This window comes from Paramormyrops kingsleyae, chromosome 23 (assembly GCF_048594095.1).
Source record: "Paramormyrops kingsleyae isolate MSU_618 chromosome 23, PKINGS_0.4, whole genome shotgun sequence".
In the NCBI taxonomy this organism is placed as follows: Eukaryota; Metazoa; Chordata; class Actinopteri; order Osteoglossiformes; family Mormyridae; genus Paramormyrops; species Paramormyrops kingsleyae.
The window spans coordinates 10,857,992-10,885,791 of record NC_132819.1 but is presented as its reverse complement, the minus strand read 5'-3'; the positions used below and the strand labels follow the sequence as shown (position 1 = coordinate 10,885,791).

At 50.1% G+C, this 27,800-nt stretch overlaps 2 protein-coding genes across 4 annotated transcripts in view; both read left to right on the top strand.

Annotated features, from left to right (window-relative positions):
• LOC111839703 (AT-rich interactive domain-containing protein 1A-like) overlaps positions 1-16,642 on the top strand; it is a 35,573-nt gene extending 18,931 nt beyond the window's left edge. Inside the window, exons 5-20 of one of the 2 annotated variants that reach the window (XM_072705375.1) lie at positions 4,886-5,126; positions 5,315-5,404; positions 5,554-5,709; positions 5,922-6,273; positions 6,986-7,128; positions 7,213-7,313; positions 7,413-7,622; positions 7,803-8,007; positions 8,994-9,126; positions 9,204-9,379; positions 9,625-9,766; positions 9,929-10,063; positions 10,160-10,259; positions 10,357-11,167; positions 13,286-13,416; positions 13,493-16,642. In XM_072705375.1, the coding sequence (XP_072561476.1) occupies positions 4,886-5,126; positions 5,315-5,404; positions 5,554-5,709; positions 5,922-6,273; positions 6,986-7,128; positions 7,213-7,313; positions 7,413-7,622; positions 7,803-8,007; positions 8,994-9,126; positions 9,204-9,379; positions 9,625-9,766; positions 9,929-10,063; positions 10,160-10,259; positions 10,357-11,167; positions 13,286-13,416; positions 13,493-15,313 (4,947 nt within the window). In that variant the 3' untranslated portion in view covers positions 15,314-16,642. The remainder of the gene's footprint in view (positions 1-4,885; positions 5,127-5,314; positions 5,405-5,553; positions 5,710-5,921; positions 6,274-6,985; positions 7,129-7,212; positions 7,314-7,412; positions 7,623-7,802; positions 8,008-8,993; positions 9,127-9,203; positions 9,380-9,624; positions 9,767-9,928; positions 10,064-10,159; positions 10,260-10,356; positions 11,168-13,285; positions 13,417-13,492) is intronic. The other variant, XM_072705376.1, reaches the window with a different exon arrangement.
• A 2,741-nt stretch (positions 16,643-19,383) lies between these two features.
• Positions 19,384-27,800, top strand: LOC111839730 (palmitoyltransferase ZDHHC18-B-like). 2 transcript variants are annotated; one of them, XM_023803948.2, is made up of 10 exons: positions 19,384-20,668; positions 21,124-21,284; positions 21,512-21,661; positions 22,462-22,599; positions 23,206-23,257; positions 23,745-23,847; positions 23,969-24,081; positions 24,301-24,409; positions 24,876-24,926; positions 26,283-27,800. In XM_023803948.2, the coding sequence occupies exons 1-9, from the start codon at positions 20,436-20,438 to the stop codon at positions 24,915-24,917; spliced, it is 1,101 nt and encodes a 366-aa protein (XP_023659716.1). In that variant the 5' UTR covers positions 19,384-20,435; the 3' UTR covers positions 24,918-24,926; positions 26,283-27,800. The 2 variants fall into 2 exon arrangements, with proteins under 2 accessions (XP_023659716.1, XP_023659717.1); XM_023803949.2 differs by having other exon boundaries at positions 25,022-27,800.

The window sequence follows — 27,800 nt, the reverse complement described above, 5'->3', positions numbered from 1 at the left end:
ATGCAAGAGCTGTGTTTCTGTGTTCGGTGTGAATATATATTTTTTTGCTTTATCTACAGCATATTAAGTGATACAGTAATCATGGCCCCAAAGAAAGTGAGCATTGATTAGCAGCAAACCAAAGAGGAAAGTGAGAGTAACTGTAGAACTTAAAAAGGAAATTGTAGCGAGACTTGAAGGTGGTATGTGTGAGTCTGCTCTCGCTTTGGGATACGGGATTGTCATTATTTTATCGCTTTTGTATGTGTGCTTTTTTATGTGTGTATTAGCTGCTTATTGATTGTTAATGCTTTTTATCATTAGTTAGGTAGGTAGGTAAGTTTGAATAGGCAATCATTTGGGGGTCTGGAACAGATTAAATTCATTTACATTATTTATTTTGGGGAAATTTGACTTGGCACTTGACCAAATTGCAACTCGTCCAGCCTTCTGGAATGAATCAAGTTTGTGTTCCAAGGTACCACTGTATATTAGAATGTGCAGCACAGCTGTGGCACTGCGGTTTGGAAGTTTGATACCCGGCTGTGGAACCTGAAGGCTCTTCAGAGACACTGTTACTATTTATTGACTGATTATCTAATATACTTTTTGTCATCTTGTTCTTATATTTCACAGAACTTCAGTATTTTTTGATGGGGGGAACAAATTTTTCCATGAGTGATTTTTCTCAGGCTGCTTCTGGCATGTGCAGGTAGAGGCTTTTTGAGCTCTGCAGTGGGACTGTGGCTCTTTACGTGAGGTTTCACCTCTTTTGGTGACGGGCAAGGCCTGCTCACATGTCAGCGTGTCACACAGCCATCTGTGTGGTCGCAGTGCTTGCTGTCTGTGCTGCTGCTGTGGCCTGTATTACGAAGCGGGATTACTGGCTTATCGGGGTAACTTGTCGGATTTAAGGTACCACAGTTTAAATGGACTTCATATTCGTTCACTTACGTTTTGCCCAGACTACCTTAAATTCGACAAGTTACCCCGATAGGCCAGTAACCCCGCTTCGTAGTACAGGCCACTGTTCTAGGCCATGTGCTTCCTGCATTGGAGTGTGTGTTTTCTGTGGGAGGGGTCAGCTGCTCCTGGCCCCGCCTTCTCCTCCACCCCTCCCCCGGTTGCTGCTTTGGAACAGGGCACTTCAAATCTGACCCTCAATTCCAAATCCAGGCCATGTTTTCAGTTCTCCCAGGTAGTTAGTTTAATAATTACTGATGCTAATTGGCCACAGATGCTTCACACCTGGCTCATGGGTAAAGGAAAATCAGCAGTGCTTGACCCTTGAGGACTGTGATTTGAATATCCGTGCTTTAGTGGATGTTGCTTGGGCACACACACACACACACACACGCACACACACACGTTGGTCTTCCTTTCTAAATGGGGACCGTCCATTCATTTCTATAGGGAAAACCATAATCATGACACCCTTAACCTCTACCCATCCCTAACCTTAACCATAAGTAACCAACCCAAATACAAGACTTTTGGCATTTTTACTTTTTTGATTGCATTCACAGACATTTATAAAACCTGAGGTTATCCAAATGGGGACCTCAAAACATGTCCCCAAAAGTAGGGAAATTTCAGGTTTTACTACACTTTGGGGACAATTTGATCCTCAAATGTGATCCATGCAAACCCACACACACACATACGTGTATTCATATCTTTGTGGGGACATTCCTTTCATTTCTAATGGAAGAACTCTAATCGCAGCTGTGACAATGTTAAACTTTATCCAACTAACCAAACAGACTTAGCGTTTTTAGTTTTTTAATTGCAGTGACAAATTTTTCTGAAATTCAGTTTCCCCACGTAGGGATCAAAAAGGCGGTCCCCACAATGTCAAAAGAACAGGTTTTTATCACATTGTGGGGACATTTGATCCCTGCAACGTAATATATGTATGACGCGCATGCATGCTGTCGGGGATGCGTGTGGGTTCAGCTGGGGGGGGGTATCCCTTTGCATATGTGTGCTGGTATTCGGTGTGCCCGTCAGCGCCCCCCAGGTGCCTGTGCCCATCTGGTGCTGGCTTCCCTCCGCCTGTCGCTCTGACGCTCTGAAAGTGGCTCCTCGTACAATCACAGAGTAAACTGATTGTTTTGAGCTGCCTTCGCAGACTGGTACGATGTTAAGTGTCATCATTTTAATCAATGTTCATGCCTGAATTATTCATCAAGTGGCACTTAAGTTTGTGTTTGGCTCATTAAGTCGAGTTTGTTAATTGCCGTACAGTTTAAATGAAATCTGGCTGCGGTGCTTCTGATGTGCTGTGATCTATAAAGCATGTGAGCTGCCCACTGCAACGCGGCTTCTAACCCAAGCGGCCTCTGGGGAGGTGAAGCAGCACAGCCGTAACGCAGCACAGCCGTAACGCAGCACAGCCGTAACGCAGCACAGCCGTAACGCAGCACAGCCGTAACGCAGCACAGCCGTAACGCAGCACTCTGTTCACATGCCATCAATGCCATGGGGCCCCATCGAGAGCCCATCCTGCGAGCAAGGTGGCACTACCAGCTCTGAAGGTGTGTGTGCCCCTGCCCCTGGGGGTCCCTGTGTCCGTGTATGCCCCAGGAGCTGCGAGCTGGCCCTGGGGATCATGGGGGCCCTTAGATCTGGGAGTGGGCGCTGGGAGTCAGCGGGGGCCCCTGGGCTATTTTGGCTTCTTGCTGTCAGATGCAGCTCCCATGCTGCCAGGCAGATTTGTATTTGGATGCAAATCTGTGTAGGAATCAGGCCCCTGCCAGCAGGGGGTGCTTTTGTCCCAGGGGAGATGTGAGGAGAGGCACCCTGTGTCTGGATGGGTGGAGGTCCTGGCCTGCAGACCGAGGCGCAGTGTTTCTGGAGTTTGTGGTTGTTGTTGGTTTGAAGTGACTTGTTTCACAGGATGGTATTTACTGACTGAGAGCTGCCTCTGTCATTCAGTGGCCTGTGCATCATCATTCTCTTTCTCTCCTGTCCTGTCTTGGCTAGTTTGTTCCCAGCTATCACTGGAGGTGACTGTGGAAAGTGGGCAGTGACTCTTGCTGACGAACGGCCTGTGAGGCCGAGAGCTTATGGATTTGCTTCTCTTTAGCCTCAGACTGTTTCTTGCAAAATGCCCGACTAAAGATACAGTAGCAGTCAGTGTAGGTTAGTACCGAGGAATGCTGGACCTGGCACAAACAGGGAAGTGTTGCTCTGTGCTGCTGTAGGATAGTAAGGAGGCCGAGGCGCATGAGGGCCGTGGGGCTGAGGTGCTGGGGCTGCTTCTCCCATTGCTCATGCTCAGTGCGACTTTCCTTCAGCAGGCCGATAGTGCCATCTTATGGTCCGGTTGATGACTAAGGAGAGGGCCTGTGGATGTGAGGCGGGTGAGGGGAGTTGTGGGGGGAGAATGTAGACTGGGCCAGGTTGCAAAGCTTGGATGCTGCCTTTTGCTTCATTATGTTGGTGCTGTATATTGGGGGCAGGGCATGTGAAGGGGGTGAAAAAAGTCTGAGGTGATGCAAGTGTGGAAATTGATTGGCTTACGGCCTGTCGGGCTGCTTGGGGCGACGTCTTCACCCGTCCTGGCAGGTTGGCTCATGCCCCATCGTGCTGCTTTTGGGTGGCATCTCCACCCGTCCTGGCAGGTTGGCTCATGCCCCATCGTGCTGCTTTGGGTGGCATCTCCACCCGTGCTGGCAGTTTTGGCTCATGCCCCATCGTGCTGCTTGGGGTGGCATCTCCATCCATCCTGGCAGGTTGCCTCATGCCCCGTCGTGCTGCTTGGGCATTGCTGATGTTCCCCAGTCTTCCTACAGAATCTCACTCAGGTTCAGACCAGGCCTTTAACCTACGGTGCTCCAGGACGTGTTTTCTTCTTATGCAGCTTCAGTGTAGCTGGGTCACAGACTTCTGCCATGGGGATACACTAGAATAACAGGGATGGGCTTGCTGTTAGAGCCTGACAGCACTGACCCCTCTGCTGCCTTCTCTGCTCATGCATCTTTGCTCGTGTTGCTAAGCTGAAGACGTAGCGTGACACACATTCCTGCTCTTTCCTCTCCCCCTTCCAGCACGTGCCGCTTGTGAGGGCCATGATCTACCTCCTAGCTTGGTATGATCGGGGCTGGCCGATGCTTCGATGACGGCCTCTAGCCAGCTGCTTCTCCACTGGCTCCTCCCCTCTGCTGTCGTCCCAGTGCATCCTTTGTGTTCCCGTCTTCTGCTCCTGGGTCCTGCTGTCATGCCACAGCCTCGATCTTGACCCTATCCTCGTTCCTGGCCACAGCCCTCCTCTGTATGTAGCAGTCTCCAGGCGGCTTGGCTCAGCCGCAGTAGGCCTTTCCTCGGTGTCCTCCCCGTGCCTCTCCCTCTGGGGATCCACACTCGGGTCACGTCCCAGAAATAGCAGTGGAACCGGGAGCCTCTCTGTGAGAGCATTCCTTCCAGCAGCCCCGTTTCCAGCTCCCGTTCTGACGGTCAGATGAACCTTTTCTGTTCTGAGAATCGCATGGGAAACACGTGAGGCCGGGTTGGTAAACACACACACACACACACACACACACACACACACACGCTTGTACACATGAGCAAACACACAGCATTGGTAAGAAAAGTGTTCACACCTTCAGGCTGTTTGCACGCTGGAGTGCACTGGCAACGTCTGCCACATGTGAACTTTCATTGTCTTTTTATCTGCTTGGAGTATAACTGAGGACTTTCTAAGGCTTTTGAATCTTCTTCATCAGGATTCAAAAGAAGTGGCACTTTTGTTTGATCACCAAAGGGCAGCATCTCCTGCAGTGTGCAGACTGGACCTGAGCTTGCGCCTCCTTGCATTGCCGGGCAAAGTTCCAGCCTTTGCCTGGGTTCTCCCACACTCCCCTGCTCCCACTGAGCGCCGGTCCTGTACTCTCCTCTCCCCCAGGACCTGTCTGGCTCCATTGACGACCTACCCACGGGTGCCGAGGGGGCCCTGAGCCCTGGCGTCAGCACCTCGGGGGTGTCCAGCAGCCAGGGCGAGCAGAGCAACCCGGCCCAATCTCCCTTCTCCCCCCACACCTCCCCCCACCTGCCCGGAATCCGGGGGCCCTCGCCATCTCCTGTGGGCTCCCCTGCCAGCACCACTCCGTCCCGGTCCGGCCCGCTGTCCCCAGCTGCTGTGCCAGGTAGACCCTCCCTTCCCTAATAGCTGCGCAGATGCAGACACATGCAGCCCCATAACGGGCTGCCTGCCTGACTGCACACTTGCTCCTCAGCAGTTCAGCTGGTACTGTCCCTATAATAACGCAGACACACACACAGCCCCTTAACAGGCTGCCTGCCTGAGAGTGATTCTGACTCTGCTGTCGCCCAGGGAACCAGATGCCCCCACGTCCTCCAAGTGTTCAGTCAGATGGAATCCTGCATCCCTCCATGAACCAGTCGACCATGGGCCAGGACAGAGGTGATGAAGCTTCACTTCTTGCTCCATACATTCTCATTATCCTCTTGGCCGCTCCTTGTGCCTGATTGTGCCTCAGTGACAACATACTTAGTGCTCAGCTGGATAGGTGTGGCACCTTGAAGCTTATCCATCTCTGCCTTCCTTCCCAGTGTTCATGAGGAACCCACAGATGGCTCCATATGGCTCCCCCCAGCCTGGCTCTGCCTTATCGCCCCGTCAGTCCTCGGGCGCACAGATGCATGCTGGGATGGGACCTTACCAACAGAACAGCTACGGGCCTCAGGGTGCCCAGTATGGGCCGCAAGGTGAGCCCTGGCAGCACGGAGCTCTGCTTACTCCTCTGGGCCTGCTCAGGTCTCCATCGCCTCTCTTCTTGTCTATGTATTATGGTCTCAGGCCTGATGAGAGCAGGCCTGATGAGAGCAGCCCCACTGCTTTGTCTACATGCGTGAGCTGTGTGCATCCTGTGTGTATCCCGTGTGTAACCTGACTTTTCTGTGGGGTCCCCTCCTGGCAGCATACCGGCAGACTGGCTATAGTGGCATGCCCAACTCTAACTACCAGGGCCCTGGCATGGCGGCTGGCTCCATGAGCCCCATGCCGGGGCCGGGAGGAGGGCCTCCATATGCTGGCATGCCCCCGGGAAGGATGGCTCCGGGACAGATGGGGGCCCGTCCCTATGGCCCCAACATGGGTCCCAGCATGGGTCCCAGCATGGGTCCCAACATGGGTCCTAGCATGGGCCCCAACATGGGCAGCATGCCTTCCCAAGTGGGCTCAGGGATGTGTCCTCCCCCCGGCAATCTGAACAGGAAGCCTCCGGAAGCTGCGGGCATGCAGCACACCAACACCAACTCCATACACAGCAGGTGAGCTCGTCCACCCAGTCAGGAGGCCACCTGAGCCCGGTGCCAATGGGAAGGAGCTTTAAGCGGGGGGCAGGTGGCCCCTTGGGGGACTGTGAGGTAGCCTTCTCCTAATTGGTTGTTTCTCTATTGTAGGCTGACCCTACAGCTGGCAGTGAGGCACAGATGCAGTGTAATTCAGCAGGAGCAGGACCCTTGAGTGTAGTCGTAGGCAGTGAAGGCAGGGTGAGGCAGCGTAGAGTGAGGTGGGGCAGGGCACACTGAAGCGAGTTGGGGGCAAGGGAGGATAGGGCAGAGCGAGGCAGGGCAAGGTACAGCGAGGCAGGGCAAGGTACAGCGAGGCAGGGCAAGGTACAGTGAGGTGAGGCAGGGCACGCTGAAGTGAATTGGGGGCAAGGGAGGATAGGGCAGAGCAAGGCAGGGCAAGGTACAGTGAGGTGAGGCAGGGCACGCTGAAGCGAATTGGGGGCAAGGGAGGATAGTGCGAGGCAGGGCAAGATACAGTGAGTGAAGCAGGGCAGGGTGGGGCTAACAATTCAAGTAGTACTTACATCAGCTGAACTGCTCTTTTGTGAAGAGGCAATGTTCCTCCCTGATTTGCCTCAGTAATAATGTCTAGCTGCATAAATGGGCGAGCACCTCAAACATGAGAGGTGTAAGCTGTCAGATGCCGTGATGTCCCAGGAGTGCTGACAAAGCATGCCCTTCTCCCCAGACCACCAGGCTACCCCAACATGCCTCAGGGCGTGATGAGTGCTGGTTCCCCTTATGCACCTGCGATGAACAGCATGCCAGCCATGATGAACCCGCAGGGCGGCCCCTACCCCATGGGCGGCAACATGGCTGCCAATGCTGCTGGTGAGTACTGCCCCCTGCTGGCTCCAAGGCCTTGTGCGGCTCTGCTCCCTGTACCCATAAATCCATGCCTGTCTTTGCCCTCAGGCATGGCTCCCAGCCCAGAGTTTGGGATGGATGTCAAACTGAACCCAGCTCAGAAGATGAACAGCAAAGCGGATGGGACCCCAAAAAGTGACTCGAAGAAGGTGAGCCCCCTGGGACTGAGCAGGTGGCTTCTAGGTGCCGCCAGAGGTCATGCCAAGTTCATAGCCTGTCTTCATGCACACCCTTTCTATTTGTCTTAGAAATCGAGCTCTTCCACGACCACCAATGAGAAAATCACTCGCTTGTATGAGCTGGGTCCTGAACCGGAGCGCAAGGTGTGGGTGGATCGGTACTTGGCATTCACTGAGGAGAAGGCCATGGGCATGAACAACCTGCCTGCCGTTGGCCGCAAGCCACTTGACCTGTTCCGCCTCTATATCTCTGTCAAGGAGATTGGTGGCCTCACACAGGTGGGTGTGCATGCGTTTCCATGGAGGGGCCTCACAGTGGCTGACATACAGCGCAAACGGTCACCCTGCATTATACAGGAGTCTGCTTCAGCCGGACTGTGTGATTATCGAGTTGCTCAAGTGGCTTGTGTCTTTGTCCCCCGGTCTTATTGACTTGCTGACATTAACGCTCTCTTGCAGGTCAATAAGAACAAGAAGTGGCGGGAGCTGGCCACCAACCTGAACGTGGGCACGTCCAGCAGCGCCGCCAGCTCACTGAAGAAGCAGTACATCCAGTGTCTGTACGCCTTCGAGTGCAAGGTGGAGCGTGGCGAGGACCCGCCGCCAGACATCTTCACTACAGACGCCAAAAAGAACCAGGCCAAGATCCAGCCCCCCTCCCCCGGTGGGTGTGAAGCCCAGTGTCCAGCTATAGCCCTGTCCACAGGGTCAACAGCAAACCCTTAAGACAAACCATGAGAAAATGGTGTAAAGGAATTGGCAGCTCCTACCGACGGCGATAGTGATGGTGTAGCATAATGCTCTCTCACTTTCTGTGGGCTATTTTCTCTGGCATTAGTGGTGCTGTGGCACTGCTGACACTGTTAGAGGAATTTCCCTGAGGTGTTACGGGATGCTTTAGCAGAGTCCCACGGCCTGCTGCCTCCAGGCTGCCTTCCATCCCAGTGCTTTTGCACCCTCTCACAGCATGTGCATTCAAGTACTGCTTGCCTCCACGGTCTTCCTGTGTGTGAAAGGGGACTGCCAGTGGGCGTGTGTGACCAGAGAATACCATTTGCAGAGCAGGGGGCGTGCAGAGCTTGCAAGACCGACTTAGTTTGCAGGCTCAGTGTGACCCCCCTCCCCCCCCCCCCCCCCACACACACACACACACACACACACACACACACACACACACATTCCCAGCATGCCCCTGGCACCCTGGCAGGCACTTGTGGGTTTATTCTGAATACTTAACTCCCCTGGGGGGTCAGCTGGGGGCACAACACACAAGGCTGCACAGCTGACTGGGCTGTTTTTCACCCTGCAGACGATGAATGGAAGCAGAGTCACTGCGTGTAAACTAACCCTATCACCAAGCCACGCCCCCCGATGAAGGGGGCGGGGCTGTCTGTGTTGGCGTGAATACAGCTGCCTGCCTGCCATATGCAGAATGAGCAGAAGCATGTGAGCAGTGTGGCTGCCTGGGGGGTGCGCGTAGTGGCTGCCGGTGGGGGGGGGTGCGCGTAGTGGCTGCCGGTGGGGGGGGGTGCGCGTAGTGGCTGCCGGTGGGGGGGGGAGTGTGCGTAGTGCCTGCCGGTGGGGGGGGGGTGTGCGTAGTGCCTGCATGCTGCTTGACCCATATGTGCTTTTATGTCTGCCCCTCTGCAGCCGGATCCGGTTCACTGCAGGGTCCTCAGACCCCACAGTCCACCAGCAGCTCCATGGCCGAAGGGGGAGACCTCAAACCCCCCACTCCCGCCTCCACCCCACACAGTCAGATAGCCCCCATGCCTGGAGTCAGGTGAGCCCTATGCTGCACAGTCGCACCCTACTGGCAGCCTGCTGTTCAGCGCTGACTGTCTCTCTGGCCCTCCTCAGGAGCACGCCAGTGAACCTTCAAGACCCCTTTGCAGATGGCGGAGACCCTGCTTTTTCAAGACGGAACTCCATGACCCCCAACTCGGGCTACCAGCCTGGCATGGGCACCCCAGACATGATGGGTCGCATGGGCCCCTACGAGCCCAACAAGGACCCCTTTGGTGCTATGCGCAAAGGTGAGGGCCTCCCTACACTTAAGTACTTAAATACTCCACCTAAATAGCTATTTTTAAAAAGAGAAAAAGCATCTAGCTTTTAGGTCTGTGCTGCTTTCTGTTGTGCTTTGGATGACATTTCCCCCAGTCCAATGAACTGCACCACCAAAGCTGCCCCTGTGTTAGAGTGGTGGCCGCTCAGATGACCGTGTGGGGTGGGTGGCAGAGCGGCCAGTGACAGAGCGAGTGCCTGTGTGTCCCTACAGCTGGGGAGCAGTTCATGGGCTCTGGGCAGGGCCCCAGCGGCAGCATGGGCGAGCAGTATGGCCGGGGGCCTCCGGGGGCCATGGGCGGCATGCCGATGAACCAGAGACAACAGTACCCCTATGGTCCCGGCTACGATCGCAGGTGGGTACTGTGTATGTGCCTGTTTGTGTCTATGCCTGCGTGCATCTGTGTTTGTGCATGCGTGTCTGCGTCTGCCCGTGCGTCTGTATGAGATGCGGCTGCAGGTGTCGTCCGTGGGTATGGCATGCTGATGAGACCATGCCCTTGTTCTGGGTTCCTAAGTAGACAGGACCCTGGGATTGGCCCCGATGGCCCCATTGGACCCATTGGACCGGGAGCACCACAGCCAAACATGATGCCCTCCAACGCCGAGGCGGGCATGTACTCCCCAAGCCGCTGCCCCCCGCAGCAGCAGAGGTCAGTGATGGCTGCCACTCTACAGTCAGGAGGCTCATGTGAACTATGCCCGTGTCTGGCACGTTTGTTAAGCAAAGTTGTTGCCTTCCCTTGCAGGCATGATTCCTATGGTAATCAGTATCCTAGCCAAGGACCACCCCCTGGTGGCTCTTACCCCAACCAGCAGCAGGGAATGTATCCACAGCAGCAGCAGCCGGTGAGTGAGGCTGCTTCCACCGCTGGCCTGGAGCTCCAGTGCTGTTTGCTGTGCTCGCATGTTAACTGGCTGTCTTTGCGCATGTGCATTTGTGCAGGGCTACAAGCGGCCGGTGGATGGTGGCTATGGCCCGCCAGCCAAGCGGCACGACGGCGACATGTACAGCACTCCCTTCAGCGGTCAGCAGCAGGGTCCACAGGCGCCAGCCCCATCCACTCAGCCTGACATGTACAACCAGTATAACTCGTACCCAGGCTCAGAGCGCCGGCCCTCCGGCCCACAGGCCCAGTTCCCCTTCCCGTTTGGCCGGGACCGGGTACAGCCCAGTGCTGGGCCCAACTCCCAGCCTCCCATGCCACCGCAGATGATGGGCAGCCCCATGCCCTCTGCCCCAGATGGCCCTCAGGGGGCAATGTGGCAGGGTCGTGGCGAGATGGGCTACCCCGGCTTCCCCAACCGCCAAGGTCCTACTGTCCCTGGGCCGGGACCTGGCTACCATGGCCTGAACCGCTCCGAGGAGATGATGCCCTCTGATCAGCGGGTGAACCACGAGGCTCAGTGGCCCAGCCATGGTGGCCAGCGGCCAGCCCCGTATGGCCCCCCCATGACCCGGCCCATGCAGCCCAGCTACCCTCCAGCGCAGCCCATGCAGAACCACATTCCACAGGTGTCCAGTCCCACTCCCATGCCCCGCTCTGTGGAGAGCAGGACCTCCCCGAGCAAGTCCCCCTACATGCACTCAGGCATTAAGATGCAAAAGGCTGGTCCTCCGGTCCCAGCCTCACATCTCTCCCAGGCAGCGGGGCCTCCCCCCCTCATTCGCCGTGATGTCTCTTTCCCTTCTGGCTCAGTGGAGGCCACTCAGCCTGTCCTCAAGCCTCGCCGGCGTCTCACCGTGAAGGACATCGGTACGCCGTCCCGATACTCGATCCTGATGCACCGTTCTGATATGCAGTCCCCATGCTCAGTCCCAATACATTGTCTTTGTACTTGTACTGATGCTCAGTCCCGATGTGCCCTTCTGATACATCGTCCCAGTATTCAGTCCCAATACATAATCATTATTTTTGGTCCCAATACACCTTCCCGGTACTTGGTTTCGATAAGAACATAAGAACATAAGAACATAAGAACTATACAAACGAGAGGAGGCCATTCGGCCCATCGAGCTCGCTTGGGGAGAACTTAACTAATAGCTCAGAGTTGTTAAAATCTTATCTAGCTCTGATTTAAAGGAACCCAAGGATTCAGCTTGCACTACGTTATCAGGAAGACTATTCCATACTCTGACTACACGCTGTGTAAAGAAGTGCTTCCTTAAATCCAGTTTGAAATGTTCTCCCGCTAATTTCCACCTATGGCCACGAGTTCTTGTATTTGAACTAATGCTGAAGTAACTATTCGGTTGAACAGCATCCAAACCTGTTAGAATCTTATAGACCTGGATCATGTCCCCCCTCAGTCTCCTTTGCTTGAGGCTGAACAGATTTAGCTCAAATAACCTTTCCTCGTATGACATTCCTCTAAGACCAGGAATCATTCTTGTGGCCCTACGCTGCACCTTTTCTAAGGCCGCTATGTCCTTTTTAAGATATGGTGACCAAACCTGTACACAATATTCTAGGTGAGGTCTCACCAAGGAATTGTATAATCTTAGCATTACCTCCCTTGACTTAAACTCCACACACCTGGAGATGTACCCCAACATCCTATTGGCCTTTTTTATTGCTTCCCCACACTGGCGAGAATGAGACATGGAAGCATCAACATACACACCAAGGTCTTTCTCATAATCAGCTACCTTTATTTCAGTAGGTCCCATAAAATACCTGTACTTTATATTTCTGCTCCCTACATGGAGTACCTTACATTTGTCTATGTTAAATTTCATCTGCCAGGTGTCAGCCCAGTCACTAATTAAATTAAGATCCCGCTGTAGCTGCTGAGCCGCTAGTTCAGTATCTGCTACACCACCCACCTTGGTGTCATCTGCAAATTTCACCAGTTTACTGTATATATTGGTGTCTATATCATTTATGTAAATTAGGAACAAAAGTGGTCCTAAAATTGAACCCTGCGGTACCCCACTATGAACGCAGGCCCACTGTGACATCGAGCCTCTTATAACTACTCGCTGCTTCCTATCCGTTAACCAGTTATCAATCCAAGTCGCTACAGTTCCTAAAATACCTGTCGCTTTGAGTTTAAGTGAGAGCCTCTTGTGGGGAACAACATCAAAAGCCTTTTGGAAATCTAAATAGATGACATCATAGGCCTTCTTATCATCAACTTCCTGAGTAGCTTCCTCAAAAAACTCCAACAGATTTGTTAAACAGGATCTACCTCTCCTAAATCCATGCTGGCTATCCCTCAAAATGTTATTTGAGTCCAGGTAATCTACCATTTTCTCTTTGATTATAGCCTCCATAACTTTACCAGTTATACAAGTTAGACTGATTGGCCTATAGTTTGACAAATTACTTCTATCCCCTTTTTTGAAAATGGGCGTTATGTTGGCATGCTTCCAATCAGAAGGTACCACACCTTCAGATAAGGATTTTTGAAACAGTAATGTTAAGGGTCGGCAAATAATATCCCTCATCTCTTTTAACACTATAGGTAAGATGCCATCAGGGCCCTGTGATTTATTTATTTTGAGCTTAGCTAGGCTTTGCAAAACATCAGCTTCAGTTATATATATATCGATACGCCATCATGATACGTGGTCCAAATACTGTCTTGATTCTTGCATCCAATACTTGATTCTGATATGCCATCTTAATACTCGGTTCCGATACTTGGTCTTGATACTTGCTTCCGATACTCGGTCCCAATATGCCGTACATATACCCGGTTCTGATACGCCGTCCCAATACACTGTCCCTATACTTGGTCCTCATACTCAGCCCCAATACCCTATCCTAATACTCCGAAGAAAAAAAACGAGTTTATCATCGACTGACTGGTGGTTGTGCTGATTGTCATGATAAAACTGCCAGCTTCTGATGGTTGACTGTTGTGTGCAGGGACCCCAGAGGCATGGAGAATCATGATGTCACTGAAATCTGGCTTGCTAGCTGAGAGTACCTGGGCCTTGGACACCATCAACATCCTCCTGTATGATGACAGCAGCATTGCTACCTTTAATCTCAGCCAGGTGCGTTCTGGAGCCTCTCGAGTGCGTGTGTCTGTGTCAAGCGAATGACTGACCTCTGATCCTGTCCTTCTCCCAGCTCCCCGGTTTCCTGGAGCTGGTAGTGGAGTACTTCCGACGCTGCCTCATCGAGATTTTTGACATCCTGAGAGAGTACGAGGTGGGTGATCCTGGGCAGCGCACCCTCCTGGACCCTGATGCCCTGGACCACGAGGGCTCCGAGGAGGATGTGACTGAGGAGCTGGAGCTGGGCAACCTGGAGGACGAGGGTGAAGAAGATGAGGAGGAGGAGGAGGAGAAGGATGACGAGGAAGCTGGGAGGCAGCAGCCGGGGGAGGTCAAGCAGGAGAAAGATGAGAGGTTGCAGGGTGAGGAGGCCATGGAGGAAGGGTCTTCTGCAAAGGAGCCTGGTTCAACGGCGTCTTCCTTAGGACCTTCCAGTCCTCAGGAGAAGCCAAAGCAAGCAAGCAAATTTGACAAGTTTCCTATCAAGTTGGTACGCAAGAAGAATCCCTTTATGGTGGCACGGTCTGGCAAGCTGGGCCGATGCCAGCAGTTCAACAGTGGGCTGCTGCACTGGAGCGCGGGCGGTGGCGACACCACAGCGCATATCCAGACCCACTTCGAGAGCCGTGGTGACCTACTGCACTCCTCCAGGCGGCCCCCCACCCCCACAGTGGCCAAGAAGAAACCCCCTGTGGCAGAAGCCGCAATGGATCCCAAGGAGGCCACGTACTCAGAATCCAACAAGCCAAGCCCCATGGGGGCTGGAGCCAGCACCACAGCCACGGTGGACGACGTGCTGTCCGCCCGGCCTGGCTCTGAGGCCCACCGACACCAGGAGAACGATAAGTTCCTCCTGAGTACGGGCTCAGCCCAGCAGAACCAGAGTCATATCACCATCTTGGAGGATGAGCCACACAGCCGGGACGAGGCGCCACTGGTGACGCTGGCGGACTGGCAGGACGCGCTGGCCCGCCGCTGTGTCTGCGTCTCCAATGTGCTGCGCAGCCTGTCCTTCGTGCCCAGCAACGACCTGGAGATGTCCCGGCACCCGGGGCTGCTGCTCATGCTGGGTCGCCTGCTGCTGCTGCACCACCGGCACCCCGAGCGCAGGCAAGCGCCGCTTACCTATGAGAAGGACGAGGATGGGGAGGACGGCGCCCACCCCAAGCTGGACCAGTGGTGGTGGGACTGCCTAGAGCTGCTGCGTGAGAACTGCCTGGTCACACTGGCCAACATCTCTGGCCAGCTGGACCTCTCAGTCTACCCAGAGAGCATCTGCCTGCCTTTGCTGGATGGCCTGCTCCACTGGGCCGTGTGCCCATCGGCCGAGGCCCAGGACCCCTTCCCCACTCTGGGCATGAACGGCTCGCTCTCCCCCCAGAGACTGGTCCTCGAGACCCTCAGCAAGCTCAGCATCCAGGACAACAACGTCGACCTCATTCTGGCTACACCGCCCTTCAGCCGGTTGGAGAAACTCTACGGCTCGCTGGTGCGGCTGGTGGGTGAGCGCAAGGTGCCTGTGTGCCGTGAAATGGCCGTTGTGCTCCTGGCCAATCTGGCGCAGGGTGACAGCCTGGCGGCGCGCACCATCGCCATGCAGAAGGGCAGCGTGGGAAACCTGCTGGGCTTCCTGGAGGACAGCCTGGCAGCGGCGCAGTTCCAGCAGAGCCCCGGCGCGCTGCTCCAGAGCCAGGGCGCCCCCTTTGAGCCTAGCAGCGCGGACATGATGCGGCGGGCGGCACGAGCCCTGCACGCCATGGCCCGGCTCGAGGAGAACCGCTCTGAGTTCACGCTGTACGAGTCGCGGCTGCTGGACTTGTCCGTATCGCCGCTCATGAACTCGCTGGTGTCGCATGTCATCTGTGACGTGCTCTTTCTGATTGGCCAGTCGTGACCCCAGTGGAAGGGGTAGCTGGGGCTTCAGCCCTCTCATTCCCCCCACCCCCCACTTTTACTGTCATGTGTGAACGGAGACGGCTATGAGCAGAACTGGCTTTATTTTTTTTCCATGTATTATTATTTATGCAAAACACCTCAAATTCCATTGAGATCTCTCTGTCCCCGCTTCTCACTAAAGGAAGGATTTCACAAAGTAGCTGTGGATTCAGACCTGGATGTTTAGAACAGGAAAGATGATTACTGTCTCATAGTTTAAGTGAACGACTTGGAACCAGTAATGTTGGCTTTGGGGAGCGAGCTGCCTATTAGGAAGGACATTTTTAATAAAATACATAAATAAAACCTGCAAAAACCAAACTGTTACCAAAGTTGCTGTCTCGTTTACAGTGAATTTGGGGGATAACTCCTACAGGCACTCCTGCAGGGGTCATGGGGGGGGGGGGGGATTTAAGGTTCATTAATGGAGGCAGAACTGATTCCTGGACTTTGTTGTGGTATGAATTCTGAAACTTGTAAGATCTATATTCTGCCCCTCAGAATCCAGGTAATGGGTTGAGAGCAGATGTGGTTGAATGGGAGGCCTGTACAGAAGACTATAAGACATTTCTGTACTGTACACCCGCACAAGTGTAAGCATACTGTAATAACACTGTTCAACACTGAGAAACATTGGCTCCAAGACAGAACTGTAGTTTAAAAAAAATGTTTTTAGTTAACGTTGATGAGAGAACAAGGCTTTCCTCCCCCCAAAGTATTGTGAACCTACAACACCCTGACCTCTACTCTTCATCCCTCAACTGTACGAACTGTCCCTTATTAAAAAAAAAACACCTCTTAGGACTGGTTTTCAAACTTTAGATGCAGTCCAGGCTGCAGTGTATATACATTGTTGTACATTACACTCTCGCTTTTTCTCACTTTCTGAAACTCTTCTCCCCCCTTTTTTCCTTTTGATGAATAAAAAAGGTTGCACATAAGTCAAAGCCTTGCATCACGCCCTGCCATGTGCTAACTTGGGCCCTGCCCATCCCCCAGTGCCCAGCGGGTGGACCGCTGTCCCACAGCCAGCTGCTTCCTCTGGGCGACGAGGCTCAACACCTTTTAGTTCCTCTCCAGACACAAGGAAAAAGTTTCAGCTCATTATTAAGAAACACAATCCCCCCACCCAGTGAGATAAATTCTGCATATTTGTATTACAGATGATGTAGCTAAAAACTTGATGTAAATTCCTTTTTCCTTTTTGGCTTAATGAATATCATTTATTCAGTATGAAATCTTTATACTATATGTTCCACGTGTTAAGAATAAATGTACATTAAATCTTCGTAAGACGTTTGTGATGTTTTATTAATTTGATATCAGGATGTGCAGTAAAAACTTTCGCTGACGGGTTAGCAGCTCTCACTTGTATCTTCATTTGGATGGTTAGGGCTTACTGTATTGAAGGGTGATTGGTTAAAACGGTTCTGGTCCTAATTGTACTTTTAGGTGGTGTTTAGGTACTTTTAGGTACTTTTCTACACCAAATGATTTGATGAAGGGCATAGTGCTTGCTGCTGTAGCTCTGTAGGATTACATTTTTTTTTTTCAATTAGTAGAGAGAAAATTATATCAGAAGTCAAATTCAGATGTCTCCAAAATTTGTAAAAATATTATTTACACGACATTTCGATGTGCCAGAGCTCCACGTTAGGTTATCCAGTAACTGAAAGTTACATTCGCCCGAAAAGTGCCCCAATTTTTTTGTAATGCAGATAAGAAACCTGTTTAACGAAGAAGTGTGTCAAATTGTTTTCTACGTAACCTAAAATCAAAAAGCCTTACTAAGTTAGCGTTTCATTTATAATATAACTTAACCACACTAAAGTATGGGACAAAAATTAAAATGCCTTTCGACATCATCAAAAACACACGCAGCCTCGTTCTGTCATGGTTAGAAAGCAGCCGTGCAGTTCACCTTTTTATAGTAAGCGTCCTGAAAACTGCTTTCGCCCGCATACACAGATGGTGTGCCGTATCTTCCTTTATATTTAATATATGTTATATTCAAAGCGATTTTACCGTGCTCCAAAACAATAACAGGTTCATGTTATTGAAGCCTAGTAACTGTCCTGAAACGTGTAGTACACAGCACTTTTTTCCCATATATTTTATTTGGATATTGTAAATTGGTTTAGCTTTACTAGATTACACAAATGCAAACTCTGTGGGAACCAGTGGATCTGGGATATAAACTTAATTTACATGTCGCCTATGGATTTCTCAGCACTTGGAGCATAATGTCAAAAGATATGTGAATATGGGGTCCAGCACTTGGTTGGCGGGGACTCATTATTAATAATTAATATATATTAACGCTTTTAGATGTACAATAATCCCAGCTTCAGCTTGCGTTACACTGACATCTAGCGGTGCGTCGCTACAAATATTTACGTAACGTGCCGTGGGTAGACAGGGCCACGTTCCCAGAAGCAAAGCTGCAACCGTGCAATGAACGGTTCCATTTTTGCAAATCGCTAACGGGAGCATTTGGCAAATGTGGTTAGTAAACTTATTTCTGTAGTTGTAATTTTGAAAATGAATGTATATATCATCGTGTGACGTGTTAATGCAATCGCAGGACAAGTCGTAACGAAGATTTAAATACTGCAAATACAGCATTTGAAGGTCAATACATCGCATAAATTATTGCATTACCGAAAATCCTTTGTTGCTGTGCTCTGAATGTTTTCTGAGGCTGTGGTTTTTTTATGTACAGCAGCATAGTGAGTATTAATTTGTGTAGCAGTGACATCTTCCCATTAGGGCCATGTGTCACTGCACTGATAAAAATCAAGTTGATGTTACTTTCAATGCATACTGTACAAAATACATATTATTAATCATATATTCATTTATTATAATTCATCCATTTTCTGTAACCACTTGTCCTATTGAGGGTTACAGGGGTCTGGAGCCGATCTTGCAAGATACAGGTGCAAGGCAGGGAGCAACCCAGGATGTGGTGCCAACCCATAACAGGGTACACACATACTAGTCCCTCTAGCATGCACACCTACAGGCAATTTGATAACTCCAATTAGCCTCAGCATGCTTTTGGAGCATGGAGGGCAAACCCCACGATGACACAAGGAGAACAGGGCTAACCACTGCACCACCATGCCACCCAATGACAATTCATTTAAAATGATTGCCTGTGGTCATATTTGGAAGATGGACATATGTTATTTAATGGCTCTGAAACCTGATCTGCTCACGGTTCCATTTTTTGAAGTTATTCTGGGGCTGTTAAACCCTTTTCAGAATGATGTTATTTTATGGGTGTTCAACAAAGAGCAACTAGAACGCTGTCTAGTCATTATGAGATGCCATGTGTGATCTGGTGATGCCCAGTTAATCTCTTTATTCCCACACAAAGGTGGCTGAGAGGGAGATTCCACTCACTGACAACTGTTGGTACTGATTCATAAAGTCATGTGGAACTAAAAACCTGGAGAGGCTAGGAATAAGCTTTTTGTAGTGCATTGGCGATAAGGTTCTTATATTTCCTCAAGTCTGCATTAGACAAAATATCACTAACACCTGGATTTTAAATATGCAATACTGCCCCAATGTCTCATGAACATGATATATCGCAAAAACTGGTCACTTAAAGATAGTGTTTCAAGTCCCACCCCAAAGTACCGACGTACCGCAGCTGGTTTGGCACTTTCAGTACTGGTACTCCACCAAAAGTCAATGGAAAAGGGAAAGTACCGAAAGTATGGTACTTGGTACAGTGGGAAAGCGCCCTATGATTATCTTTAAAGTAAGGATGTTTCTACATGCAGTTTCAAAAATTAAATTTAAATTTGATTATTGGCTTAGGGAGATTAATATATATCCATAAAGTTCGATTGTACAATAATAAATCGTACAGCTCATTCATTGGCACAAGTCTGCCTCCTACCTCTTTGGTCCCCAAAGACACACACGTCATGGTCGTCGTCATCATCACGCTCATCTCCCGAAGATCCAATCAGAATCAGAACGGCACACTACGCGCCGTAAACGAGAGGTGGCTGTCGTAAATCACTGCTCCTATTTCGGCAGCGAATCACCAAGCAGCCTAGACGGCATAGAACCTGCATTGAACCACGGGTTGTGTTGAGGAGTACATTGTCCCTCGGAGGTTTTCACAAAGAGCCCACCAACAATTTTGAAGGCTAGCTAGTTAACTAGCTAGTATGTTGCTGTTTTTTAAATAAATACAGCCAGGGCAGAAACCGATCCAGCGAGATACAGCTTGCGTATGTGCAGAGAATTCTTAGTGGGGAAGCTAAATGATCGCAGTGGAGCACATTTACTACCTATATGATCTGGAATCATCGAACGATACTAGCTAGCAGGCTGGTTATGCTGTAGTGGGAAACTAGCTGGATGTTAGCTGCTTCTGCAGTCAGACGAATAACAGCAAACCTGTTCGTTTTGGTAGGCAGTACTTGATATGTTTGTTTTTGTGCTGATTCACCACATTATTCAGGATATATGTGTTCTGGTAGGGCTTAGGCAGCCGTTCGAGGTGGGAGATGTTATCGGCTCGCTGTGGGTGTCCTTCTAATGAGGAGTAAGGTGACCAATCCAACCGGCGCCTCCAGGAACCGGCAGCCCGCTGGCTAGTAAACAAAGCTGAGTGAGGCTGCTCTGGGGCCGGTTAGCGTGAGATAGCAATCTTCACAATTACTTTATACGTAGACATGGTAACGACTTACTTTGTGATTTTTAAATAAATAGGCTTTGTTAATGCAGATGGGTTTTCAGAAACTGTGTGCCGTAATCATTTGCTTATTGCTGCCTCTGCAGCTAGTTAAACTGGTTAGTTGCTTCATGTCGCTCGGACACGAATAGCCGTCCACGTCATTGCTATTATCCGTGTTTACCTTAACGAGCAGTATTAATAGTGAGAACCAGTCCCATCTGGCTTGGGAACTACTAACTAGATATAGTTTCTTATGATCAATAAAGGAGTAACTCCGAACATTGTGCTGCGCTTTAGCCGATCTCCGGACGTCCACCATCCAGCGGCGCATGTGAGCGACTAAGCGCACCTGACTGGGGCAAACAAATATATTCAGACGATGAAAAACTGCGAATATCGGCAAATCGACCCGCAAGTCCTGTCGACACCGACACCACCGCCGACTCAATGCGCTGAGAAGACACCGAAACAGGTCCGCAGGAAATGGGAAGTTTTCCCGGGGAAGAACCGCTTTTTCTGCGACGGCCGTATCATGATCGCCCGGCAGAGTGGCGTCCTCCCCTTGACGCTTCTCCTTATCCTATTCACTAGTAGCTTGTTCTTCATCTTTGAGTAAGTGCTGCCATTACCACACGCTCATTCGGCTCGCTTTCATTCCTTCGTTAATCTGGGGCCAGTGCCGGCACGGGAGCAACATGCTTCACCTCGGCAGCTGGTATCTGCATACACATTGTTAGTGTGAGGGCGACAAGTAAAATACCAGTCTAAGTATGTGCTCATCCTGTTTTACGGGGTTTTGAGTTTTGATCTTTCAAACTAAACGCTCAAGTATTTTGTATTAATACCTAGCGGTAACTATGGCGCCCAGTGTGTTTCCCTTAAAAACCAAACCAGACTCGACCTGTAAAGCTTTTTGAACACATTAGCTTTTGAAATGGCTGCTTTTGTACGCGGAAGCAGGTTAAGGAGTGTCTGCAAAGCTGTACCGGCAAGTGTGCATTCATTCATTTAGAACGACATTAGATGGCTCCCGAATCAAGCGTCTTCCCTCTTGGCCCCGCCCCCAGCTGCCCCTTCCTGGTGAAGCACGTGACCAGCTGCATCCCTGTGATTGGAGGAGTTCTCTTCACCTTTGTGGTCATCTCCCTCCTCCAGACCAGCTTCAGTGACCCAGGCATCCTCCCCAGGGCCACGCCCGACGAGGCAGCTGACATCGAGAAGCAGATAGGTGAGCACCTTATCGGAATGCCTTTCTTTCCCTGCTCAGGTGGACACGTCTACACAGCTGTAGTACAGAATCTGGGCATCATTCGGTTGCATTGGTTATGAATTACCTTGGGAGGGATTCAGATATGGTTTATTTGAGTAGCTCTGCTGTTCAGTTTCTGAACCTTTTTGCCTCCCTTTCTTGACCTGACTTTCCTCTTTTTTTTTTTATTTTTATTGTGTCTATAGACAGTTCCAGTTCCTCCAGTTACCGTCCACCACCTCGAGTTCGGGAGGTTCTCATCAACCAGCAGGTGGTGAAGCTGAAGTACTGCTTCACCTGCAAGATGTTCCGGCCGCCACGGACCTCTCACTGCAGCCTGTGTGACAACTGTGTGGGTGAGGAGGGGGGTGGGTTGGGAATTCCCTTACTGTTCGAGCCCTGACAGTTTAACTTAACCTCTGCCAGTATTTGTTTCCACACCACATATTTTGCTCTGTACTGATTTTGCTTTCTTACATTTTGTTGGGCAGCTGTATTATTATATTCCTCAGAGGGGCAATTTTAAGATTGGTCTGCCTCTACAGACCCTTGATCGTTTTGTCTCAATGTATTTGGCAGCTCTGGAACATATTTAATTTTGAGACACAAAACTGAAGCGATGCTGATTAGTGGCAGTAAAGGGAAGGTTGACTGCATGAGGCAATTGACATTGAACATTATATGGGGAAAAAAAATCTATGTTTTTTGTTTTGAGACGCATCATACCAAAACTGAAGCATTATCTCTTAGTGGTGGGACATGAAAGGGCAGCCACAGACACGGATCTGGCAATCCCGAGTGCACTGAAACAAGTCACTCAAAGTTGGACTTTTAATAAGAATTTTTTTGGAGAGGTGGGTAGAGTTTGTAGAGGTTGGGGGATGGGGGAGGATTTTTGGATTAGATGGTGTCGCGGTGATGATGGGCTGTCCAGGGAATACACTGTAGTCTTTCTGACAGCATCTAATTTTCTTTAGCACAGTCCTTTTTTGTCATCTCTGAAGGATAATAAACAAAATCATACACAAAGCAGCGTTCTCATAATTTCCTGTCGCAAGAATCTGGTTTTTACCCCTTTGTATCTTGTATTCAAGTGCTTAATATTATTAGGGGATGTGAGTCATTATTGGTTGTCTGTGACCTTTTCTCGCCACAGAGCGGTTTGACCATCACTGTCCCTGGGTGGGAAACTGTGTCGGCCGGCGGAACTACCGCTTCTTCTACACCTTCATCGTCTCGCTGTCCTTCCTGACGGCCTTCGTCCTCGGCTGTGTGACCACGCACCTGGCCCTGCGTGAGTATCCGCTTTCACTCTGCTCTGTCTGGTTCTTCGGCCCTCTGCTTACATGCCTTGTTTTGCTATTGTCAGCCCACTTTCGGGGTGTCTTGTGTGCCGTGTTGGGCTGGTTCCGCCAGTCTGGGTCCGGCGGCTCTGCTGGTTCGGCTTATATGAAGCGTCGTCCTCTTTCACTGTGTTCCCTGCTGCACTTAGGAGTGACACTGATACTGATACTGCTGTTGCTGGCAGCCAGTGGCCCTGTGTGGCGGCTCACGGCTCTGCATTATGAATGATGTGCGGATGCTGCCAGGCCCAGTGGTTGCTGGGATTCCCACTGGAGCCCTTGGAGGTTTCCCTAAAGAAGCTGTTTAATTACTGCCCTCAGCCTTCAGTAAAGATCTAATTATTACAGAGGCAATAAGGAGTGTAGCCTTCAGAGGCAGGTGTTCTCTGGGGTACCAGTAGACCTTTTTGGCCAAGCTTTCTGCACAGTGCTGACTTACTCCAAGTGCCCCTTCTAATGTGAGCCCGGCTGCATGGTCATTTATTAGCCTCCCAGCTCCACATGATGCCCCACAGTCTTTCAGAGTTTCGTGACTAACATGCATCTTCCTGCCTCAGGTTCCCAGGGTGGAAAAGGTGTGATCTCTGCCCTCCAGGAGAGCCCAGCCAGATATCCTTCATACCCAAAGTTTGTGCCATTTGCTGTCTGGGGCCCGAGGCAGGATGGCAGTCAAAATGACACAGACACACAAATACACTCATTTTTACAGTCAAATCTTTTTGAGGACCGTCCATTAATCCTAATCCTAACTATGACAGTCTTAACCCCTACCCAGCCCTAACCTTAACCATAAGTAACCAAACAAAACTCAAGGCTTTTGGTGTCTTTAGTAGCAGCCATAGATTTTTATTAAATTGGGTTTCTCCTTCTGGAAAAATGTCCCCACAAGGTCAGTATAACCAGGTTTTTAATCACATCGTGAGGACTGTAATACTTTTATACACACATACCTGGAGGTGTGATGGCCACAGTGCTAACCTCTGAGCCACCGTGCTTACATGCTTGCATGCATATATACATAAGACTGGTCTAAGGGGTGGTTGATGATGATGGTGATACCAGAGCATTCCACAGTCCTTAATGCCTTCTGCTGTACTGCCTTGGAGCTGGTTGTGTGCTTCTTCTCTGTCTGGTCCATTCTGGGCCTTTCCGGGTTCCATACCTACCTTGTGGCCTCTAATCTCACCACCAATGAAGATGTGAGTATTACCAGAAATCCCCAGATGTGTAATATTTGGTGCTTCTGATAAGATTCATCAGACCTGGCACTTACGTGTGTCTGCCTTCCTCCGTTTGCGCACGACTGGTCCCCACATGCAGATAAAAGGATCCTGGTCGGGGAACAGTGGACTGCAGAGTGCTGGGAATCCCTACAGCTACAACAGCATCTTTACCAACTGCTGTGCCGTGCTCTGCGGGCCCTTGCCTCCCAGGTGATGGCCGCTCTCTCCAGCTGCGGCACACCCTTCAGCCATGTGCTTCCTATCCAGTTTGTATGGTTACGTCAGCAGCTCAATTGAAGGACAGTTAATATGGGTGCCAGCTCTGGATGTAGACCTCCAAAGCAGATGGGGGGAGGTGGTGTCTCCTGGGGGAGGTGGTGCCCCCTCCCCCTAAAGCTGCCCTGCTCTTGTGTTTTATGGCTGCCACAGCTTGATTGACAGGAGGGGGTTACTGCCTGCAGAGGATTCACCTGCAGCAGCTCCTGCCCCCCCAGAGATTGAGCTCCTTGGCTTTGGGGCCAAAACCGACATCAATATGGTAAGATGTGCCTTCCTTCTCCTCAGGATGTCCCTCATCTTCTCTCCTTTTCTCAGTCTGCCTGCTACTTCACGTAACTGCATAACCGTGTGTGTATCTTTCTCTCACTCTGTATCCCTCTCTCTGTAACTCTCTCTGTCTATCTATCTTCCTCTGCTTCTGTCTCTAATTTACTCACTCACTCTTTCTCTCAAGTCTTCACTCCATAATGTTTTGAGGTGTAGAGTACATCTCTGCTCTTTCACTGTGAAATTAGCCTGATATCAGATCATGTTGAATGTTACGTTAGTATTATATGTTTTCTGTCAGACTTTAAATTGCTGATATTAAATTCAAATGCAAATGTGTGATCTTCGTTGCCTATACTTCAGATCTGGAGGCCTTAGAAAGCACACATATTGAATTACGTCTAAATTCTTTTGGAAAAACACACCCATAGGGACCCTAATCTGTCACCCTCCAACAGGAGGACAGCTGTCAAGATTTTGCTGTGTCTTGCACTGGATGAGTTCAGCAGGTAAGAGCCTTGAGGAACCTGGAGTAAACCAGCATGGTATGACTCATTGCTGCCTCAGCAGGCCTCACTAATGGCACCTTTCCACTGACATGCAGGAACCGAGCCGTACGGTGAAGAGACACTAGTTACAGCACGGGTCCAGCTTGCTTCAGTTTTTCCACTGCAGTTATCCACCAGCGCATCTGTGAGAATAGTTAGCGTGTGTAAATTTGCATTACAAATCCATTCTGTTCAGCTGTTCTACGGTACTTTTTTAGGTATAAGGCTGGAAATTCGCAAGTTCAGAGTTATTGGTAATGCATTAATACATCGCAACATGTGATACTACTAATAATGAAAACTGTGTAGAATATACACTTTTTCCTTCAGATTATCCACTCGCAGAACACCAGAATCTCCATGCATTTCGACCAATCAGGTGGTGGTGACACAGACGGCTTAGCCTGGTCACGCTTTTGGCCCTATTAGTAAGCGATGCTTTGTCAGGTTGGGTATGGCTTAGGTATGGCTGAAATACTTTACTATGGAAGATCGGGCGTTTGCGGTACACCTCGGTTTTTGGTGGCAGAGGAAAAGTGCCATGAAGACCGTTTTAAGTATTTCAGTCCACAGACCCTAGCAATGGTTTACGAATGGAAATCGTTTAGGAGTACCTTCATGTGGGTGTCCTTCAAACAAAATAAACCACAGAGAAATGAGAACCCAGCTTTCATGTAAGATGCCAATATATCAGCAATGGTGAGACATGGCATTCTGCAACCGCCTGTTGAGTTCTTGTCTGCAGGGTCATGGGCAGCTTAGAAATCCTTAATGAGTCTGTCACCTTTTCTTTTTGGCATTCACAAGTTTCAATGCATTTACTATTAAAAGTAAACACTGACAGTTTTACATGGGTGTTCATATTCCTGTTTAAGGAGCAAAAATTTAGTTTGTTTTTGCACAAAATTAAATGTTTATTTCCTGTTTTTCTTGAATTCAGTTTTTTTTGGGGGGGGAGGGGTATGGTTTTGTTCAGAATTTCCTTTGGGAATGTTTCTATTAATTACAAGGGCTTTTATATTTTAGGGAGAAACCTAGTTTAATTGATGTAGAAGTGTTGCCCCCAGCAGCTGCTGTGAATGGCAGTGGTGACCTGGTTACCTTCACAGAGCAGGAACTTCATCCTGCAGTTTGCAGTGACGACCTGCCAGCTCCTCTTGTGGCTCAGTTGCACCGTTGGTGCCAGTTACTGCACCTAAGTTCTGTTTATCATGGGTGTTACTTCATACCCTGGATGTCCCCTGAGAACCTGCTAAATGTTGCTGCAGATTAAACATTTATGACTGTATGTGCATTTTTTCCCCTCTTTTCGCAAAGAGCCATGTTTGCTGCACTGCGTGCTCTGCACTGCGTGCTCTGCCTGCCGCTCCCTCCAGCACCCTCTGCCCAAGGTGGAGTCCCAAGGTGCTCCTTTCCAGTGTGGGAATCTGCTCAGGATTACTTGCATAATGGACAGCAGATATTGCCAAAATACAGATTACACAGTTTCCGAACAGGACCAGCGTGTGAGTGGGGAGAAAGGGCATTTTCACAGTGCCCATGACCTGAACTGAGGGCCCCAACAAGCCCCGTCTTTGTGTCTCAGACCTTGTTCTACTAAAGGGATGTGTCACGTTAGCTTTGACTCATCTCCGGACAAGAACAGCTAGTCTCAGATCTGGACCTCCAAGTGCTTTTGGGCCCCATCCTCCCAGCAATAACCCAGCAAACAGGCCCAAACCAGCACCCAGAGTCAGTGAGCACGTGGAAATTATCAGAGCCCTCTTCAGCAAGCTGCAATGCTTTATTTTGGGAAATTACCAACTCACCAGATCTCCCAGGACTGGATGATTCAACAGTCACTTCCAGGACGGAAAGGATAGACTTGATTACCATCTGAACCACATTAATGGTCTGTGAATCGAGGTGAAACAAGGATTCTGATCAAAGGATCTGTTCACACCCCTTCAACCACATCAGGGATTGTGGTAAATTATTGGCCATAATCAGCGAGAGCACAGCAAAAGAGTGGATTATTTGTTCTGAGCTGTAGAGCTTTTAGAAATCCAGCTAAGATGTGACATCCTCCGTGGAAGGTCAGGTGTCTGTCTGACCTACTCGCTCATGTGATAAAACAGCAGTGAAAGGGAAGCCCAGCCTTTCTCATGGTGATGTTAACCTGGCTGCGGCTGCTCTGGTGGACCTCTTGCAACATCTACCTTCCCTTGACCCTTCAGTGCTTTGCATTTGGACCTATCTCTGGGATTCGGGTCCCTCACTGGACCTAGTTTGCCTTTTGGAAACGGGGATTGTGATACTTGATATTTAATACAAGGCTACTTGCCATAATGTGGGTGCAGAGTCATATTGTGATCTTTACAGGTTCCCTGTATGTTTGGCAGGTTTGGTTCCTCATGTGGATTTTGTGAGTAACTGAGTGAGTGAATGAATGATTGATACAACCAGTTTTCCTCTGCCAGTGAGTGTTCCTGTTACTTTTTGTTGCCAACTGCAGAACTTGCACAGAACCATGTAAACCAGGTAACACTGGTCGCCTTCACCCCAGAAGCCCTTACATCCATGTCACGGACCGTGGTACCATAACATCGGTGCTGGAGAGGTGACCCCACACACACACCTATTGCGTGCGAGGCAGGACTGTAGGTTCACCTCTTCCGGCTCATTGGAGGTTCTTATTGGCAGATGTGTGGAAAAAGTGTTCCTAAAACCCATTGTGAAAACTGGTGAGCAGGATTGACTAAACTTGCTAGTGCTTGTTGTTTTTCCTTTTTGTTTCCTAAGGGCTCGTTAATTCCAATGTTAAATAAACAAATGAACATGATATTATTTTGCTTA

Excerpts from the sequence above, each read along its gene's own strand:
- LOC111839730 (XM_023803948.2), top strand. The coding sequence starts at position 20,436 with ATGAAAAACTGCGAATATCGGCAAATCGACCCGCAAGTCCTGTCGACA. Across the intron at positions 23,848-23,968 it reads ATCTCACCACCAATGAAGAT|ATAAAAGGATCCTGGTCGGG; the intron begins GTGAGTATTACC and ends CCCCACATGCAG. Across the intron at positions 24,410-24,875 it reads CCAAAACCGACATCAATATG|GAGGACAGCTGTCAAGATTT; the intron begins GTAAGATGTGCC and ends ACCCTCCAACAG.